At 46.3% G+C, this 21358-nt stretch overlaps 1 protein-coding gene across 1 annotated transcript in view; it reads right to left on the reverse strand.

Moving 5' to 3' along the window:
* LOC119382249 (pseudouridine-5'-phosphate glycosidase) overlaps nt 1–21358 on the reverse strand; it is a gene marked incomplete in the record, with an annotated part of 1023505 nt that overhangs the window by 69790 nt on the left and 932357 nt on the right. Inside the window, 1 exon segment of the mRNA XM_037649958.2 lies at nt 14093–14257. Coding sequence (XP_037505886.2) covers nt 14093–14257 — 165 coding nt within the window.

The raw sequence follows: 21358 nt of genomic DNA on the forward strand, positions 1-21358 counted from the left end.
ACGAGGTATTCACAAGACTGTAGTCGCAAAGTTCGAAAAATAAAGGAAACAGGAGAGGACAGAAAGACAACTCTGCGCAGCCCCTGCTACCTTTTTTTTTCGAACATTGCGTTAGTATACAATACGCTTAGTAAACAGCAGCTCGCCCGAGAAGAAGTTATCCTGAAGGGCATTCACAATGCTGCACGGCTTTCGCCTGAAGTAGTGCGCCTGTCGGCGGCGGTAATCACGCTTATGGACGCGGCGACCACGCCGGCCCCCACTCGCGGGCCCATCCATTGCGTCCGTCGGCGGCGAGTTGTGGTACCCCGTACGTGCTAGCTGCCGGTCACGTAGCTTCTAGCCGAGGCGTGGCTTTGTCCACCGCCGCGAGCTATATCAATTTGACGAGCTGGCAGGTAGCCCTGGTGGGCGGGGGCCGCAAGCCATTCGATTTCCCCATAACGGCAGAGCGGGAAACGCCGAGGCATGCATTCAATTGATGTCTGTCTGCCGCCCTAAACAGAAAGGGGCGGGGCACTCGTGCGGCCAGAACGGTGTCAGGGTCCGCACGGTTACGGCCCGCCCGTGACCTACACATTGGGAGTCTGTCCGCGAAAGGAAGGCTACAAATAAAGCGTTTGCCGTGCACTATTTTGAACGAAGCACACTTGTGCGTCGAAAAGTGAGAGGCGTTCTGGAATGGTGGGACGAGGTTTAGGCGGCACGACCGAGCTGATCCCAAGTAATGCAATCCCTAAACTGACGTGGTCACTCCAACGGGTTCGCAATATGGAGACTGCCAGGGAGGGAAGGATTACAATGTCGCTACGATGTGATAGCTGGTCATCGTGACATTTATTTACACAGAAGTTGTGGGCTCGAACTGACAGCAGCTCGCAACAAACCTTCAAAGCTAGTTACTGACACCAGTAAAACCTGTTCTTGGGGGAGGTGGTTCATGAAAAGCTGTAGACGTCGCCGTTATAGAGGGAATAATTTGTCTTGAAATTTTGATTTCAATCCAGAACATTTAGCAGCTATAGGGTAAGGCTGCTATGCGCGCAGGTTGTACTGCCGAGTGCTACGGCTGCATTTCGCTGAAAGTGAGATAAAGAAAAGATTTGTATATATTTTATACGCACACATATATGTGTTGAAGAGCCGCATATGTGTTATATAACCAGTTGTTTACGGTTGGGTAACGCTGCCAATGGCAACGTGGGTATTACCAAAACCAGAAGCGCTAAGCTGATATGTAGTGCTTATACGTGTCCCGAGAACGCACGCACGTTTCACGAACCCGTGTGCACGTGTGCAAGAATTTCTTGACAGTTCTTGAACAAGGGCATCATCACCGTGATCAGTGAGCACCAGCAGCTGGTCATGACTTGTTATAGGATCCGGTCGTGATCGTGGTGACGAGGGGTCCATGTGTAGTGAAGTATGTGGTATAGTAGAGCTGTTGGAATTCGTGGATGCCTCGGTCGTTTCGTCGACAAATTATCTGTCGACAGAGCCGGCGACATGCCCGAACCTGAAGCCACCCTTCGTGTTGGTGAGGTAGAGGCCGTCGAGGCTGGTAGGCCCGGATAGTGCTACGTAGACCAACATTAGTGGATGGTGTTTGTCGTATTCGTAGACTACCTGGGCGTATGCGCCCTACGTAGCCTAGTCTACAAAGCGGCTGTCAATCAATCTGTCATCATCCTCTGTCAGCATGAGGCCATCGCCCAGCCTCGTAAGAAATGAAGAGGACACTGCGTCGTTCTGGTGGACGAAGTGCACTTTACGGTGCGGTGATGTGGATATCATATGTAACATTCGTTAATGCATTCCTCCTGGGCCGAGCAATGCTTCAATATAGCTTCCTGAATCATAGGAATACAAATGTAATGTTTATCAGACTGCTATAAAAGAGGAGCCAACACTGGAACTACAGACGTTCATCTGATATGACGCCTGTATCGTAGGAGTACACATCGTAGGAGTATCAAGTAGTGTTTATTGCTGTCTTGTAAAATAAGATAGCCAGCACCACAACCACAATTGACGTTGCACCGATAGTACGCCTGCGTACGCTGTTTTTTCAAGCCAGTTTATAGACCTGGCGTGGCTCAGTGGTAGAATACCTGATCACGCAGAATGATTGGGTTCGATTCCTGCTGGGATTCTAATTTTCATTATTTCCATTCGTTGAGTCTACGCTGACGATGTTCATTTTCCTTAACGCTCTAGCATTTAGGTTACCAACGTTTGTTCTCGCCGTTCCTGGGTAGATATAAACTGTCAATCACCTGTGACGCTTACCCGTACACCGCGGCCCGTGGTAAACGGGTATGTGCCACACGTGTCTAGTGGAAAGGGTTTGACGACGTACGCGACAGGATTTTAACGTTATTCATGTCATGACCCGGCAATCATATTCGTCAAATCCTCTTACCCTCCCATGTAAATTTTGGTCTACGCCAAGTTAAGGAGGCGATCATGAGAGCACCCCGACGTAGGCGGCTAGATAGGTAGATAGATAGATAGGATAGATAGATAGATAGATAGATAGATAGATAGATAGATAGATAGATAGATAGATAGATAGATAGATAGATAGATAGATAGATAGATAGATAGAAACGCCCAAAGTGCCAGAGGTTCGCTATATGTGAATATAATACGTAACTTTCGTTAATGTATTCCTCAGGGGTCGAGCAATGCCTCAATATAGCTTGCTGAATCATAGGAATGCAAATGTAATGTTTATTAGACTGCTATAAAAGCGGAGCCAACACTGGAACCACAGACGTTAATCAGATATGACGCCTGTATCGTCGGAGTACATACGTAGTGTTTATTGCTCTCTTTTTTAGATAGCCAGCACTGCTGGGCACAATCGAAGATACATGTATCTTCGATACTATCTTAGATACTCTTTTAGTATCTTGCATCTGTATCGCGATACGTCTCGCAAGACATGTATCAGTATCTGTATTTCCGATACATTGAAGAATGTATCGTGTATCTTAAGATACAAGATACTGCGACCGCAATTCCGCGGTGCGAAACCATAAACGTTGGCTGAACTCAGCATCTCAAGCCGATACTGCTCCCACTAAGCCAGTAGATTAAAACCGAAGACAATGACATTATTTTATCTTTCCGCAAGAACTTTCGAGCGAGAGCAGGCGATGAGCTCTGAGCGTCCGTATTAAGGGAGCAGAGTCACGTGGTGCCGCTCGCGTCGTCTCGACGAACGCGTGAACGCCTACGCCCAGACGGCATTTTGTTTTCACGGTTTCTTTTTAGATGCGAAGCATTTTAAGGCGGGGGCTTTGTTCATCCCTCTATTGGCGTCCACACCCCCACTGCGCATGCGCGTCCCCTCCCCCTCTCTCTCCGCTCCCACGCGCCCCCGTCTCGCGCGCCTTATTCTCGGGATGATCGCCCTCCTACGCTCCCGCCCTTTCGCGCGCGTTATTCTCTCCTGCGCAACGCCGCGATGAGCGCCAGCGTCAACGCCGCCACCAGTGTCAGCGTTAGCGCCAGCACAAGCACGCCACGGAAGGCGTCCACACCCCCACTGCGCGTGCGCGCACCTCCTCCTTTCTCTCCTCTCCTACGCTCCCCCCCCCCCTCTCGCGCGCCTCATTCTCGCCTGCCCGCCAGTATGCTACCAATGCTAGTGCCTAAATGAGGGAAAAAACTAGACGCCTAAAACACCGTAAGAAGGACGAAGAAGCAGAGGGAAAGAGCGCTCTTTCCCTGTGCTTCTTCGTCCTTCCTACGGTGTTTTAGGCGTCTAGTTTTTTTCCCTCATTTAGGCTTCTCGCCATGTTCAGCGCAAAAAAAAAAGGAACACGAAAACACAAGGAAGTGCACGACACAAGCGCTGTCTAACAACTGAAATTTTAATGGAAGAAACGTGTCATATATAAGCAGAAAAAACCAAAAACAAAAAACCACAAAAACCAAACAGAAAATCTTATCCCCCACCAGGCATGTATACTCACGTATGCTGTAGATAGGTAATCTCAGCCTACGTGAGTATACATGCCTGGTGGGGGATAAGATTTTCTGTTTGGTTTTTGTGGTTTTTTGTTTTTGTTTTTTTTCTGCTTATATATGACACGTTTCTTCCATTAAAATTTCAGTTGTTAGACAGCGCTTGTGTCGTGCACTTCCTTGTGTTTTCGTGTTCCTTTTTTTTTGCGCTGAACATGGCGAGTATGTTCCAACTAGCCCAATTTGCCACCTTACTTCATTTAGGCTTCTCAGCGCCTAAAGCCCCTTGATCTTGAGAAAGACGCGCGTCCTCCTCTCTCCCTCCTCGCCCCTTTCGCGGCCTCCCGTTCTCCGCCGCTGTCTCCGCGCCGGCGCGTCTTCTTCGCCGCGTGGATCTTGCGTTTTGCTGGTGTTTTGCTTTTTCGCCCGCGCCATCTTCCGGCGCGAGAGCTTTTCTCTTCTTTTTTAAAAGAAATGCCTGCCTGTAGTGGAGTAAACTGTACCAATCGACCGGAAAAGTCGTCAGGGGAGACATTTCACACTTAAGTACCTCAAAGTTGTGTTACTTTTTACGCATTTTGTACGTTGCAGCCCTCCGCCGTCGGTGGCGGCACGGCGTCTGTCATCTTTCGTGTAGCGTTCGTCAGCGTCTAAAGTGATGCGTAGTCGCAGAGTTTGTTGTACGCACTACCTGTACGTTGCAGCACGCCGCAAAAAAAGAAAAGAAAAAGAAACGATCATAGCAACAGCTGCCACCCGAGAATATTTGAATTGCGCGACTAAGACGGACAGACGACGCCAGCTTCCGGGAGAAACAGGGGACCTTCCGGTGGCTTCAGAAGCGCCCGCCTCGCAGAGCGGGGATGCGCCGTCCAGCCTTTTTAATGGAGGTCAGTGGGGTTACCCGCCGCAGTGGTCTGGTGGTTATGGTGCTTGACTGCTAACCCGTAGGTCGCGGCCGGGGGCCGCAATTCGGTGCTCGTGTGCTTATATTTAGGTTTTATAACTCTGTTCTGTTCTGTTGCACATGCGCGATGAGCCATGTAACCGCTTTAAATACCTTTTTCTGATTAATAAAACTTCAGTTGTGAGAGCAAGCGCTGTCCTTGTCAGTCTCTTCTGTCCGTCTGTTTTTTTAGTGCGCTTCAACAAAATTTTCAATTATGAACGTAATCCAACCGGCCCAACTTGCCATCTTGCTGCAATATATTTCTAGTACCCAGGGCACTCTACAACCTAATGTTTTGTCTGACCCAGCCTCGTTGGCTTCAGTAATCGCTGTAACGGTGTGCAGAGCAAGGGTTGCATCATGGTACATTCGTCAGGGAACGTGCCCGCCAGATCTACAGGGCCTCTTTGGATGGATGCAGCCTACTGTGGGACATACCAGGAGGGTATGCCGCATCATCAGGTCTGAGTTATTGTGGCAGGTCCGTTGCTTCAAGGACCATCTCAGAATAGCGTGCAGCCGGAAAAAAGAAGGGCAAGATTGGCATCGATCCTACAGGGAGTGGTGCAAGACCAGCGACGCAACAGCGGAGGGACTGTGGCGAGTGGTGATGCCTCATTTGCCGAAAAGAAAAAAGACGCCGGAAAAGGAAGGACAGGTTCTGAACTTGAGCAACACTCAGGTTCCCCAAGCCTACACACAGCTTCTGGCCTTTGGGCCAAAACATTGCATCGAACCAGTGCTCAACCGCGCAGAGAAGCTCGCCACCGCCAGGACCGTATCCAGGCAAGCGACCGACGACGAGAAAGCCAGGTGCGTTGCTGAGTGCGTGGACGTTATTGCTTCAACTAGAGACGTTCTTAAGACCCAAGATAAACTAAAACCCGTCTGTGAATTTCTGGTTCAGAATGATTTGCGCTTAGCTGTGGCTGACAAAGAAGGCTTTTTTGTAATTCTTGATAGAGGGGCATTTTGTGAAAAGGGTGCTTCAGCGATGAAAAAGAATTTTGTACCAGCCCGGGAAGAAGGCAAGAATGTCGTAAAAACAGCGCAGGCTCTTCTAAATGATATGAGTTTGCATGATCTGGCATCTCAGGTGAAAAGGGCGAAAAAACTCGAGTTGGAGGTGTTCTTTTCAATCAAGACACACAAGCCTGACTTACCGTTTAGGGCTATTGTTTCTGAGCGGGATACCTGGCAAAAAGTGGTGTCCAGTTATTTGCAGAGGAACTTGGAAGGCCTTACTGTGGATGATCCTTATCGTCTAAAAAATTCAATGCAATTGGCAAAGTTTTTTTCAGAATGTAATCCATGTCGTAGTTATGCCTTCAGCATTGACATTCAGGATTTGTTCTACTCCATACCTCACGATAAAATGATGGTGACCGTAAAGGACTGCATTACTATGCAAAATGACGAAATTGAATTTTGCGAAAAATCCCGTGTCAACGTAGCATCATTCCTGGAGCTGCTGTCGTTTTATTTAAGGTCTACCTTTGTTTCATGGGAAAGTAGGTCTTTCATCCAGCGATCTGGAATATGTATAGGCTCATCTGTAGCGCCTATCCTTAGCGAAATATTTTTGAGTAAATTTGACAAAGGAATTGAGCAGCACGTTTCTGGAATTGTTAAACATATCTTCAGGTATGTGGATGACTTCCTGATATTCACACATGGCATTGATCCTTCCCGAGAAGTAGTGAACGTGTTAAAGGTGTTTAAGGAAAGTAGCATGGGCCTTGAGTTCACTACCGAGCAGCCTAAAAATAAAGAGCTGCAATTCTTGGATTTAAAATTGAAACTTGGTGGGGAACACATCTGCTGGTGTTACCAACCAAGAAGCGCTAAGCCAGTACTAGATTACGCGTCTGGGCACTCAAAGTTGGTAAAGAGGGGGATAGTGAAATCTTGTATTATGTCAGCTTTGCAAAAATCGTGTGGGCACCTAATCAGTGAAAGTTTCAAGAGTCAGGTGGAAAAATTCCAAAAAGCAGGTTACCCGAAACAGTTAATTTTCTCAGTGTGCACGGTCCTAGCCAGAGAAATAAAGGGCAAAAAACAAAGATCCAGTTCGGAGACAAATAAGCGAGGGAAAATGGCTGTTATTCCATACGTACACAAGTTGGCACACAACCTAAAGCACGTTGGAAATAGATACAGCGTAGACGTGAAGTTTTCGGCAAAAACCAAACTAGCAAGCTTGTGTCCACGCGTTAATAAGCCCATAGGTTCGAAAGCTTGCTCCGTAAAACACAGAAACATGTTCGTGAAGTGCGTAAAGGGAGTGGTATATATGACACCTTTTTCTTGTGGAAAAGTCTACATAGGCCAGTCGGGAAGATGCGTGAACGACAGCCTTAGAGAACACCACGCATCTGTTAAGGCATCAGGCAACTCTCATCTTGCAGATCACTGTAGAAACTGCGGATGTTACCCCGTGTTTAAAGAAACAGAAATAATATTTCGGCACAAGGATCAGCTAACACGTGAGGTAGTGGAATCTTACCCCATCCGAAAGAGGGGACTTGATTGTGTTAGCCAAGCTACGATTGTACTGCATGATAAAGAATACGCGTATCTCGACACTTAGGTTTTGCAAAATACTAGATGACAAATAACAGGGACTATTATGTAATCCCGATACGAGTGGTTTCTGTTGCACCCTGTTCTGTTGCACATGCGCGAAGAGCCATGTAACCGCTTTAAACACCTTTTTTCTGACCAATAAAACTTCAGTTGTGAGAGCAAGCGCTGTCCTTGTCAGTCTCTTCTGTCCGTCTGTTTTTTTAGTGCGCTTCAACAAAATTTTCAATTATGAACGTAATCCAACTGGCCCAACTTGCCATCTTGCTGCTTTATAACACCACGTGGTCGAAATTTTCGCAGCCCCCGCCACGGTGGTCTAGTGGTTATGACGCTGGTCTGCTGACCCGAAGGTCGCGGGATCGAATCCCGGCCGCGGCGGCTACATTTTCGATGGAGGCGAAAATGTTTGAGACCCGTGTACTAAGGTTTAGGTGCACGTTAAAGAACCCCAGGTGGTCGAAATTTCTGAAGCCCTCTACTACGGCGTCTCTCATAATCATATCGTGGTTTGGAACGTTAAACCCCAGATATTATTATTAAATTTCCGCAGCCCTCCACTATGGCGTCTATCATTATCATATCGTGGTTCTGTGGGACGTTAAACTCAACAATTATTATTAGCTCTGGGGGGTGCCGCCTTTTACGTGTTCCTATACTTGTTCGCTGTGTTTGATACAGAAGCGCTTGTCTATTTTACTTAGATATATTTGTTTTTTTTCTTTTGTAGTCTTCTCTAATTATTTTTACTGTTACTAATCACCAGATAATCGGATCTTAAGTAGCAATATAGTGTGAATAGCGGCGCTGTCCTACGGCACTTCGTGCAACTATAGAACACGTGTGACACGTTTTCTGGGCGGCAGATGTTCTCTCATAAAAGAAAAAAATTGTTAGAAGATCGCGCACTGCTGAGTACGTCGATAACAAACGCTTTATGCCAGCAGATAAGTATAATATAAAAATAATTGCAGTTTTATGTCCACTACGTAAACAAGATGCGTCGCAAAAAATGTCGCTACCAGCGTTTTCGCTGATGTACACCTGTCCGGTGATCGGGTATTGGGAAAACCGTGATAGGCTCACGGGCAAGGTAGAACTTAACAACGGTATTTGCACCATTGTGCGGAGCCTTCTTATTGAAGATGGCAGCCCGCTAGCTGGCTGACAAGCAGAGCATCGATTGCACCAAATTACAAACGCGGCATTCAAAACCGTTATCAGCGAAGTGTATAAAGAGCTGTCATGGAAAGCAGCTGAAGCAACCCCACTAAGTTGTTTCAGAACAAAAGTAATATACCTTCAGGAAGAAATACAAAACTTTTGAGATACTAACAGACATTTCATTCAAATGAAACAAAATTGGTCACAGTAATAAAGTTTCAAGCGAACATTTTTGCACATTGGCGTTTAGTGCTATATTACCGTATATACAGATATATAATAACAAATTTCCGAATGTATCGAAGTATCTTACGATACAATTGGAATGTATCGTATCGGATACAATCGGCGTTGTGGTATCTTGTATCTGTATCTCAAATACTTCTTGCTTGAGTATCTTGTATTGCATCGCGATACAATTTCAAAGTATCTTTTCCCAGCCCTGATAGCCAGCACTACAACCACAATTGACGTTGCACCGACACTACGCCCGCATAGGCTGTTTTTCCGAACCGGTTTACAGACCTGGCGTGGCCCTGTGGTAGAATACCTATACTGCCACGCGGAATGCTTGGGTTCGATTTCCGCTAGGATCTTAATTTTTATTGTTTCCATTCGTCGGGTCAATACTGCCGATGTCGGTTTTTCTTAGCGCTCTTGCATTTAAATTACCAATGTCTATTCTCGCCGTTACTGGGTAGATATGAACTGTCAATCACCTGTGGCGCATACCCGTACACCGCGGCCCACGGGTATGTGCCACACGTGTCTAGAAGAAAGGGTTCGACGACGTACGCCACAGGATTTTCACGTTATTCATGTCATGACCCGACAGTCATACTCGTCAAGTCCTCTTACCCTTCCATGCCACTTTTGGTCTACACCAGGTTAAGGGGGCGATCAGGAGAGCACCCAGACGTAGGCGGCTAGATAGAAACTCTCAAAGTGCCAAAGGTTCACTAAGAAATGTTTCGCACTTAAAATGAGTTTATTTCGCGACGTTTCGTAATCACCTCGATTCTTTCTTCGGGGGAGCTCACGAACCAGCTGGGGAGAAGGAGGGAAGGCGCGTCTTCTTTGGTGGTTCAGGGGGTTGTGGTTGCCGATGTTGCTGCGGTTGCGTGGGCTGGATGGGGGCGCCCGTGAACGATTTATTTCACTTGCGATTTTGTTTGCATTGGTTTTCTTGCTGTGGTTAATCCGTGAATGCACACTGATGGCAGGTTTCCCTTGCAACGGTTCAAGTTGCCATCGGTGTTTTGGATGAACCATGACTCCAGTAACAACCGTTTTTGTTGGTTAGTTTCTGTTGTTAAGATTTCAGTTTTTTTAAAGGCAATCTTATGGTCGGCATCTTCCGAGTGTTCTGCAAGGGGGTTCCGTTGTCTTGAAAACGTCGTCGAGTCGTTTTTGTGCTGTTTAGTTCTTTCGGTCAAGTTTTTTGTTTCGCCAATGTATGCGGCCTGGTGGTCGAAACATTTGATTTTATAGACCACGCCTTGCACTCTTTCTCTTGGTGGAAGGTCCTTAGGTTTCAGTGGAAGGAGGTTTATTGTGTTGGTTGGTTTGTGTGCGACCGTTATGCCTTCCTTCTGTAAGAGTCTGCTGGTGACTTTCACGAAGGGGAGAGAGATTCGCTTCTGGGAAGGCGAGGACGCTGGGGGATTCCTTAGAAGTACTTTCCTTTATTGCTGCCGGGTTGGTTTCCGAATAAAATGGGGCTGCTAGCCGTTTTTTTGAAGTTCTTTGAATACGGTGTATCTTTTTTTCCTTCTGTCTGGTTCTAATGTGCAATGCGTTTCCGTTCTTCTTATCAAAGTGTTCACTACCGATGTTTTCTGACTTGCAGGGTGATTTGAATCAAAGTGTAGGTGGTGGCCTGTGTGCGTAGGTTTGCAGTAGACTGAGAAACTTAAGATTTCCCATTCGCTTGATTAGCAAATCAAGGAATGGAAGGGATCCGTCGGCGCTCACAAATGAACTGAATGTCCGGTTCTATGAAGCCCAAATGGCTGAATAGGTTGGTGACTTGCGATGTCTTTATAGTGCAGAAGCAGTAGGTACGAAAGCACGCCGCCCCGCTGACGCTTTGCGCACCTCATGTGGTGTTGCACTGCCTTCGGGATGGGCCCACCTTTCATCGATCGACGATTTCACGTGACGACGTCGTCATGTTAAGTCGTTATGACTTCAGAAGCTTTTGGGATTTGACACGTCATAACTACGACGTCATTATGTGGCGCTCAGATGACACGTGGGTTTTTCCTGTTCGTGGACGGACGCCAAAAATTCAAGCAGGTGTGCCATTCACAGCCGTGCTGCAAAGGAACAAAAGGGAAGGAGGCAAGAAACATGACGCTCTTGCTCGTCGCTCGAGGGAATGCGGGGGAGTACTGCGCGTGCGCACGTTAGTCGACGGAAAAGATGAGTGTCGTCTTTTGCAGTAAAAACTTGTCTCCTGGAGACGTAGTAACAAGAACGTTCAGTTTCTTTCAGCTATTCGAACAGAAAACAGACATGAAAAGCAGGCAAGGGGAGGGGGGCGCCCCTCCCCCCCCCCTCCTAAGTTCGTCGAGCCTTCTATATTCCCGGGCAACATTTTTTCTTTTTGCCATGGAAAGACCTTCTTTGGAACAATTAGGCCTTGCCCTCCCTCTCCCCCCCCCCCCCCCCCCGAAGAGATATCCTGGCTACGTGCCTGATAAAAAGGTATTTCAATAAAACCACTCCTGACGTAATCAGCTGCTTATCAATATCTCTATGTCACAGTAGTAGATCAAGTTATCATATGTTGCACGATTGCTTCACAGTTTACTTAAACATCTTAACAAGCGACTTGAACAGCCAACGGCGCCAGCAGATGTGTTGCAGGTAGGAGTGTGTGAATAGTGAAATTCCATCTCGAATCGAATAGTGCCGAATAGTGGCCAAAACTTTCGAACATTCCATCGAATGTCGAATACAAAAGATTTCATTGAATATTGAAAGACAGAACAAATAAATGAAATCTGCTCATGTCCTCGAGTACATAACGCCGTGAGTGACTTCTATCGAAACACAAATTGCCATGCAGAAACACAAGATTTTCCACATGACCTGGCTTCAGGCTCTCTCGACGTGAAGTTACGGTGTTTCCTGCAATTCAAAACGGTAGCAGGACCTGGAACTGTCTTATTTACACGAAACGTGTAAAGAAGATAGACGGTGACAGCTGTATTACGCGCTTGTTTGGGAGTTGTTTTTTTTTTCGAGTTTTTACGAGCGCGCAGGCATGTTGATATAAGAGCCACCTTTCCTGTCAGCAGCGGCACTCTTAACCTCCCAACGGCTAACAGAGGGGGGTGCGGTAGCTACTCTTTTTTTTTCTCCCCACGGGCGCGCAATAAGGCTCATCTGACAACGGTAATGTTGTGCTTCATCGTCATGAGTGCTCCGGGATCAAAAATATTCGGGCGCCAGTTCACAGCAGCAGTTTAAATGCGCGCCGGAAAGATGGGAGTTTCTGAACGAGTGGTGCGGTGCGGCAATGGCGACTGCTCAGCGTGAACAAATTTTCACAAGAGAAACCAGTCACCGAGGGTCACCGTGGCCGATGTAGGGACGTTTCACGGCGCTTGTAGCTTACGCGACCGAACTATACAAGAAGTCCTGGCCTTCGTTTCGGAAGCGAAGTTCTGAAGAGTTTTACAGTTTTCTCATGTTTCTTTTTTTGTACGAGCGGTAATGACGTAATCTGATTTAAAATAAACATGCGCTCGCTTTTGAACCAGGATATCGGTGCAAGTTTCAAAGGAAGGCCGACTGTAACGACGTTAGCGTTAGTTTTAGCCACCCAACCCTAACCAAGTTGCACCATTGACCTTCGTCGCGTTTTAGATATTCGTCCTGTCGAATTATTCGAAACTTGGAATGCTAGCTATTCGAAAGTCGAATCGAAATATTCGGTTAGGTATTATTTGATTCAAATCCGAAACTCGAATATTTTCACTCCCCTTGTTGTAAGAGCACTAGTTTTCTCAACAGCAAGGTTGTGAAATGCGTATCGGGTCACGCAGTGACCTAGGATCGCCCAAGACTACGAAAATCTCTCGATACAGATGGGAACAAAAGTCAGTTATACCGTGCGGGAACCACGCATACCACCGGCTATCTCGCCACGTGCTGCGCAGTGGTGGTGCGCGTGGCCCCCCTGCACACTTTCTCGGAGAGAGGTGCCGTGGCTGCCAAGAATAACAACCACGGACTACGCATCCCTGGGCCAACTTTTCCGTATGAGCCATTGTTTTCAATAAATTGTTGTTGTCTGTTGTGACTTGAAGTCTCCGTCGTCCTTGCTTTGACTACCGGCGGGATACAGCAAGCCCAATGCCCGCAATAGATAAATCATGAGACGGGATGAAGCGATTATTAGGCTAAACTTATCGCGTAGAAACTCTAAACAAGAAACATATCTTGATACCTTTGAACTTTCCACCGAGTTAGAGCAGAACTTAAATCCACAGAATAGTGCCGATGGCTTAATGAATTAAGATCATTTCTAGCAGTATTTCCTAACACTCCCACTGCACTATGAAGGAGCTCGTAATTTGCGATGCGGGCTACTTAAGTGACCCAGTGGGGGACATCACGCGATGTTTAGAATGCTGAAGGCTACGCGCGTCTGCGCACCACATGATAATTGCTAGCCTCCAACATGCCATTCTGCCTGCAACGCCTGTATGAGGGTGCGCGTGCGAAATCAATCAATCAATCAATCAATCAATCAATCAATCAATCAATCAATCAATCAATCAATCAATCAATCAATCAATCAATCAATCAATCAATCAATCAATCAATCAAAAGTTTATTTCACCAGAAAAATTCTGGATGGCCTTCAAGGCTAAAAGCTGCTCTAGGCAGCTTGACTTGGTCCCTGAAGACCCTCACATTGGCGGCATACGACGTTCACAGTACAAGTGGGCATATGAGATAATAATTATAACATACGTGAGTATAATACTGTAAGATGTTCAGTGAAATTGCATCAAATAATAAACATAGTAACAGATAGTTCCAGTAGGATCCACATTAAACATTTAGTACAGCATAAACAACTTGATAACATAAAAAAAGGAACTGTAATTGTAAAAGGAAAAAAAAACGAGAACAGCATTCTGTAAGCCAGAAAGACATCGCTTAAAGATGACAAAACAGAAATAAAATTCATTATGACAAGACGGGCTAGAGTTTGCAGAACCAAGACATATGTACGCCATTCCAAAACTGTCCCTGCGCGATAAATTGTAAGGTGCTTTTGTAGATTGATGCTTCTTGTGCTCATTGATGAGGCTTGAGTGTGCGATAAAAGGAGTCCGGAACGACCGATTCAGTGGCGCGGCTGAGTGTGTGTGGTGGCGGGGGAGAGGAAGCCAGGCTTACCAGCAGCGGGTTGTGCTTGAGGAGCGCCTCTCCGTTCCTGTCAACGCCCACGGCGGACACCAGGCGCACCGTGTCTCCCAGAAGGCGGGACAGGCAGTCGGCCACGTTGCGACCTACGCCGCCCCAGCTCGTGCGGATGTGGCCCGCGTGTGTCGAGCCGTTCAACTGCGCAAGATATCTCAGTGTCTTGAAAGACCAAACAATACGGCATGCTGTAACCAAAGGTAATTAGAACAAGAGCGCATTACTGTTTGTGCTACCCACACACAAACAAGTCCTGCTGTGGCACATATATTTCCCATTCAAACAATGTGGGCCAATTATAATCGCAGTGTGATCTGCAAGTGGAACATACATGCAGACGTCAAGCATTGATAAAGGCAGACGGGGCCGAAATTCACAACGCTTCTCTTTCGCAAGTGCGTTTTCCCATTGATCAGCCGACTTCACTAATGATATTCCCCACCCCGTGAGTGGCTGAAACATTTTCTTAGGAACATGTATAGCGTAACACGTTTTTGTGAATACGGGCCCTGGATATACAGAGGAGCGCTTTAAAAGAGCAATGGTGTTTAGCTGGACACTAAAAATGCCTGCATATAATAATACTAATATCTGAGGTTTAACGTCCCAAAACCACGATATGATTATGAGGGACGCCGTAGTGGAGGGCTCCGGAAATTTCGGCCACCTGGGGTCAGTCCTTTAACGTGCACCTAAATCTAGGTACACGGGCCCCAAACATTTTCGCCTCAATCGAAAATGCAACCGCCGCGACCGGAATTCGATCCCACGACCTTCGGATCAGCAAACACTAGACCACCTTGGCGGGGCTAAAAATGCCTGCAAGCGCTAAACGAAAATCAAGACACGCACAGCGCACACTTCGTGCGTTCAGATATTCAGAAAACGCCAAGACGGCACGGACGTGCAGCACAGTCACAGCGTGAGCTGCAGGGGCGACCTTCACGGAACCCGTTGTCAACTGCCTTCGGGCGCCTTATTCTGTAAGTACAGTTGCGAGGTGCCCACTACGCAAAAAGTGATCGCATTTTGAGAAGTAGCGAGGCATCCACTACGCGATTTAAGATCTCGCATAAGATACTCTAACCACTGGACCGCCGCTGCGGTGGCTGATTTGTGTAAGGAGGCAGCCATGGCTTAAGGTCTCCCTTCACCGGAGGGCCCTCATAAGGCGGCGACCTATATTATATATATATATCATCAGCCTGTCTACGCCCACTGCAGGGCAAAGACATCTGCCATGTTCCGCCAATCAACCCGGTCCTGTGCTTTCTGCTGCCACCTTATACCTACAAACTTCTTAATCTCATCTACCCACCTAATTTTCTGTCTCCCCCTCTCGCGTTTGTCATCTCTTGGAATCCAGTCATTTACCCTTATGACCACCGCTAAGAACCAGGATATCGCTTTGAGGATCAGGTAACATCAGACCTGTTGAAAGACGGTGGAGAGATTATGTTAGAAAAACTGGCCACCCTGTATACGAAGTGTCTCTCGACGGGGAGGATACCACAATCTTGGAAGAATGCCAACATCGTCTTGATCCGTAAGAAAGGGGACGTCAAGGACCTGAAAAATTACAGGCCCATCAGCTTACTGTCCGTTGTCTACAAGCTATTTACATAAGTAATTGCTAGCAGAATTAATACGACATTAGAGTTCAATCAACCAAAGCACCAGGCATGATTTCGTACAGGCTTCTCAACAATATACTATCTTCATACTATCAATCAGGTGATAGAGAAATGCGCGGAATACAACCAACCCCTTCAACCTATGCCTTCATAGATTACGAGAAGGCATTTGATTCGGTGGAGACGTCAGCAGTCATGCAGGCACTGCGGAATCAGGGCATCGACGAAGCCTATATAAACATAATGGAAGAAATCTACAGCGGATCCACAGCCACTATAGTCCTGCGTAAACAAAGCGGCAGAATCCCAATAAAGAAGGTCGTACGGCAGGGAGACACGACCTCTCTAATGCTATTCACCGCGTGTTTACAGGAGGTTTTCAGGGCCCTAGATTGGGAAGAATTAGGGATAAGAGTTACTGGAGAGTATCTCAGTAACCTACGATTCACTGATGACATTGCATTGATGAGTAACGCGGGAGACGAATTACAGCTCATGATTACTGAACTGGATACGGAAAGTAGAAGAGTAGGTCTGAAAATTAATATGCATAAAACTAAAGTAATGTGTAACAACCTTGGCAGAGAACAGCGCTTTGCGATAGGTGGCGAGACACTGGAAGTTGTAAAGGAGTACGTCTACTTAGGATAGGTAGTAACCGCGGAGCCGAACCATGAGAGTGAAATAACTAGAAGAATAAGGATGGGATGGGGCTCATTCGGCAAGCATTACCAAATCATGAATAGTAGTCTACCACTATCCCTCAAGAGGAAGGTATATAACAGCTGCATCTTACCGGTACTTACCTACGGAGGAGAAACCTGGAGACCTACAAGGAGGGTTCAACCTAAATTGAGGACTACGCCGCGAGCGATGGGAAGGAAAATGATAGGTGTAACGTTAAGAGACAGGAAGAGAGCAGAGTGGGTCAGGGAACAAACGGCGGTTAAGGATATCATAGTTGAAATCAAGAAGAAGAAATGGATATGGGCCGGGCACGTAGCACGGCGGTAGGATAACCGGTGGTCATATATATTACGTTGTGTGTAGGTAGCATTAGGTTGTGTTTTGTGCGACCAGTGTAGTGAAGCCAGCTGTCTCTAAAACTGACCGAATGCTTATGAACGCTACACAAAGAAATATATCATTCACAGTCGATATCCACAGTCGTATTTGCTCAATGCGCCTATCCAATCAACCACTAAAAGAGGCATTTTAGAAATATTTTCCACAGATAACTTGGGATGTCCAAGGATAACGATGTGCGAACTCAAACGAAAATAAGTCTAGCTACAAAGCAGAACATTAGTTCGCTCACTGCACTGAGAACCTCAGGCACCGCAATGCGCGCGCGCCACTCTAAGCCGAAATTGGGCAAAGTTGGACTAACTGCAGTCGTTAAACCAACGGATAAACGGTTCGTCCAACAGGGAGTAAATGGGAGACAGTGCGTGTCGTACGCAAACGCGCGGCAAGAAAGGGACCAACGGGGAGTGTAACTGCGCGCCGATCGCCTGCTGCCGCGCTGCACTCGGCCCTCTCGGCTAGCACGATAACGAGCAATATGGGTTGTACGCCAGAGTGAAAGCGAAGCACTATTACAACGAATAGAAGCTGTTATGAGAGTAAAGTTGAAGTCGTGCTAGCGCAAACAGCGAGCGAGCGCGCTCACCCACGTTTCTTCCCTATCGAGCTGCCGGACCCAAACAAGCCTTGGAGCCCCGACACCGGGGATAACTCTCTTCAATGTGCCAAATGAGGAAGAACTACGAAGAACACTGCCAGCGCTAACAAAAGTAAGCTGTTCGTCAGCGGTTGTATTTCCGCAGAGTCACCGGCTGCGACTACGAAGCGATACGAAGTAGGCTTCGCTACACAGCAAACGGGTTTGAGCCTTTTAGGGAGTTTCGGGCTCGACGCATAACGTGCATCCAAAAGGTACTACGCAAAAGCCCCTTCAAAAAGAGGTTCAAAAGGAGGTTTTATTTACATCCTTTAAGGAAGTGATTAGACGGAACTAAGGAGGTAAATTTGTGTTTTTATTGAACTCATTTTGAGGGCTTGAACGGAGCGCATTGGAAGTTTTTCTGGTTCTTTTGAGAGCTTTTAAAGCCTCCTTTTGGAGGTAAAGTTGGTGTGTTTATGTAACCCATTTTGGGGGCTTGAACAGAGCGCATTGAGAGTTTTTCTGCTTCTTTTGAGAGCTGTTAAAGCCTCCTTTTATACGAGGCCCTAGAGCGGTCGCGAAATGAAAAAGTGTATCTTAGGCAGTATATTACGTTTACCGGCCAATTACCGCTACTATTCATCACTAGGACATAATAGAAAATGGACATCAAAGTATTTATGCACAACCATGACATTTGCATACAAGTACGCACGACACAGGAATCGAACTCGCGACCACACGCACTCAAAGCAAGCACTATAACCATTACACCACTGCGCCACCACTTGCAAGCTTGCTTTTTTTCGTGGGCTTATATATGTAGCAATGTATGTACAAAGCGGCTGGTAACCCGTCGGCACAACTTCCAACTTCTGTTCTGGTACCATCGGCGTGTGTTTGCTCTTGCGGAAGGTCAATACATAATTTGTGGGGCGTCATGCAGGTCGAGCCGATCGACGTAAACACCCCCGGCTCCGAATTCTCCGGTTCACCGTGTCGTGCCGCTAGAAAAATGATAAATGTGTGCCCTCTTCGCTCGCTCTAAATTCGTGAATACCAGCGTGACAAAGGTATCTTCAGATGAGCGAACGTATGTGCATTCCATGAGCGTATGCTGTGGAGCAATTTTCGTTATTTCTGCAGCCGCGAACTGCGCGCGTCCAGATGCGGCAGCGTGTTATGAGCGGTTCGAAGACCGCCTGCGTTCTCATATGAAAGTTACACACGCAGAGGCCCGACTTAGAAGAACATTGTAACGCGCCTACATTAAGTGCATTTAATGCGCGCGTACTGCGGCGAGCTGCACGCAGGGGCAGCAGCGCGCTCTGAGCAGCTGAACAAAAAACTGTTTCCGCAATTGGCGCTTATTCGCAATGCACCCTTTAGCGCGGACCGCCTGCGTTCGCATAGGAAAATTACAAACGCAGAAAATTCCAGAGTTACAAGGACATTGTAACGCGCCTACATAAAGTGCGTTGAATGCACGCGTACAGCCGCGAGCAGCGCCTTATGAGCAGCTGAACGCTTATCTATTTCCGCAATTAGCGCTTATTCGCAATGCACGCTTTAGCACGGCATTCAGTGATTCTCTATAACACATATTCAGTATTTGTTTGCTTTCATACTCAGATACTACCTACATTTCTTACTAATTAGCTTTTATTGGTGAGCATCACGCCACCGCGTTAAAGCGAATGCCTAACGCGTGCCCCAAGGTCAAGGTCAATCTCCCCAGTTTACCAGTGACAGGTCTCCCACAAAACAAGAAAGTTAATGTACTTGCACTTCTCTCTTGTGAACGTCCATGTGTACTTGGCCCTCCCCTCAGACAGATGATGCAGTACCCATTAAAAAAAAGCATTACCCTCTTCCTCAATGGAACAGCTGTTCTTGAGAAAATCTGGTTCTGTTGAATGACTTCACCACAGCAGCAGAGAGGTTGGCTTGTTTGCAATTCCGAATTTCACAATCGTAACACAGAAACACGAGGACTGTAGCAAATATGCAGAAAACTGGAAAAACTGCCATATGTGCACTCCCTCGTCCACCTGCACACTACGTTAAACTTTATTTATACAACAGCAACCTTCAATTATGCTACTATTGATAAAAGATCAACCAATCTACGTTAGAACACAGTGATGACTTTCTGTCTTTCTGTTGCCTATCTTCTACAACATGTCATAATCTGTGAATCATCTGTTCAATGTGTTTGGTAATAAAACACAGGCAGTTACATTGAGCAGGCAGTGTTTCAGCAATTTGTTTTGCAAGCACAAATTCATTTCTTCAATTTGCACGCACGACAAGTAGTCATACTTCAATTGATACAAGAACCAGTGGTTGGAACATTTTATTGGAATCAAAACAGCAGCAGTTCTCGTGTCAATGTAAGGATATAGGTATATATTTCCATCGTCGTGCACAGAACCTACTCCCAAAACTGAACACGTGGAACAACATATACAGTACAGCCTAAGCACTATACATAATTCACAGCAGTAAAGCAATACGAAAGTAGGGTGTAAAATCTCATCATGATGCACACTAACGTGTGCACTTCACCGTGCCAGTATATAAGTATAATCCAAAAAAATAAGCTACCCAAGGAACTTGGTGTCAGCCTACACACGAAGGAAACTAATTAGTACAATAAGGCTAGCATCACTCTTGGGAAATATGAAACCGTGTAGACAGGCAGTTGTACAGTTTTTTATTGCATTAGTTTGCCATATGGCATCAAAACATGTCGCAGATGATTTTGGAGTTGAGTTTCCTACAAAAAAGCCCAAAATAGACCTGTGGTGTTGACTGTAGCTCCACTTACCAAGGTGCATAAAAGCATTCAGCAATGCCCACAAAATTACAAGGTTGCCTTCATATGTTGCTGTACATATTTACTCACAGATACCTGGAAGCCATCGTAAATTTCTGGAAGTGTGCTTGGGAACTTGTCGGCATAATCACATGACTGCAATGTACCAATACTTCTAATATGCATAACAAGTACAGCCATGCTTCTATGTTTTTATGCCAGCTAGTGCCATCTGTAACTCAAAAGTTCATCCTTAATTCCTCACTTGATGGCTTACGCATAATTACCACATTGAAAATAATCCAAGCACCATGGCTGCAACGTCAACTTGCAATTAGGCAATCACAGGCACTAAATACAAAAATTCCTGTAAATAGTGACTGGTCGCTTTGCACACTGGATCCTAGGACTTGATATGCCATGAGGATGAATAAAAATTGACCACACATATATAGAGACTGTGAAACAGTCAGGAGTTCAGTTCATAGGTAAGGAAAACGTGAAAACGAAATCAGAACACATAGCAACAAAGGGGACGGAACGACACACTACTAACAACTGAAGTTGAACATGTGCTTCGCTTTTTTAGTCATGCGTGTTTATATCTTTCTGTGGTTTTGATTACACTTCAGTTACTAGTAGCGTACTGTCCTGTCTGCCCCCTTCATTCCTCTATGGATGTGTGATTGTTTAGTTTTGTAATTTTTTCGTACTGTGTGTTTACATCTTTCTGTGGTTTCGATTAAACTTCAGTTGCTAGTAGCGCGTCATCCTGTCCCCTTCATTTCTCTGTGCTGTGATTTTTTTTGCACCCCCCTCTTTAACTATGAATATACACCAACTCGCCCAACTGCCCCTGTTAAGACTTATGTTTGCTGAATAACACTGGGTCCACTCAGCGTCATTTTAAACAATGCGGAATTTCTCAATGCAGACGATATCAGAAAGGTTGCACGCAGTATTGCGCATAACACTCTGCATCAATACCAGTGTTGGCCTAAATGTGGTAAGATGTACGAGCTGTTCGACATAGTGTAAAGTGAGGCACATCAGGGTGTTCCCACAATCATGGGTGTCGGCAGGGGTTTGCACAAAGGGCACCTGCCGCCATCAAGACACACCAG

The sequence above is a fragment of the Rhipicephalus sanguineus genome, chromosome 2, assembly GCF_013339695.2.
Source record: "Rhipicephalus sanguineus isolate Rsan-2018 chromosome 2, BIME_Rsan_1.4, whole genome shotgun sequence".
In the NCBI taxonomy this organism is placed as follows: Eukaryota; Metazoa; Arthropoda; class Arachnida; order Ixodida; family Ixodidae; genus Rhipicephalus; species Rhipicephalus sanguineus.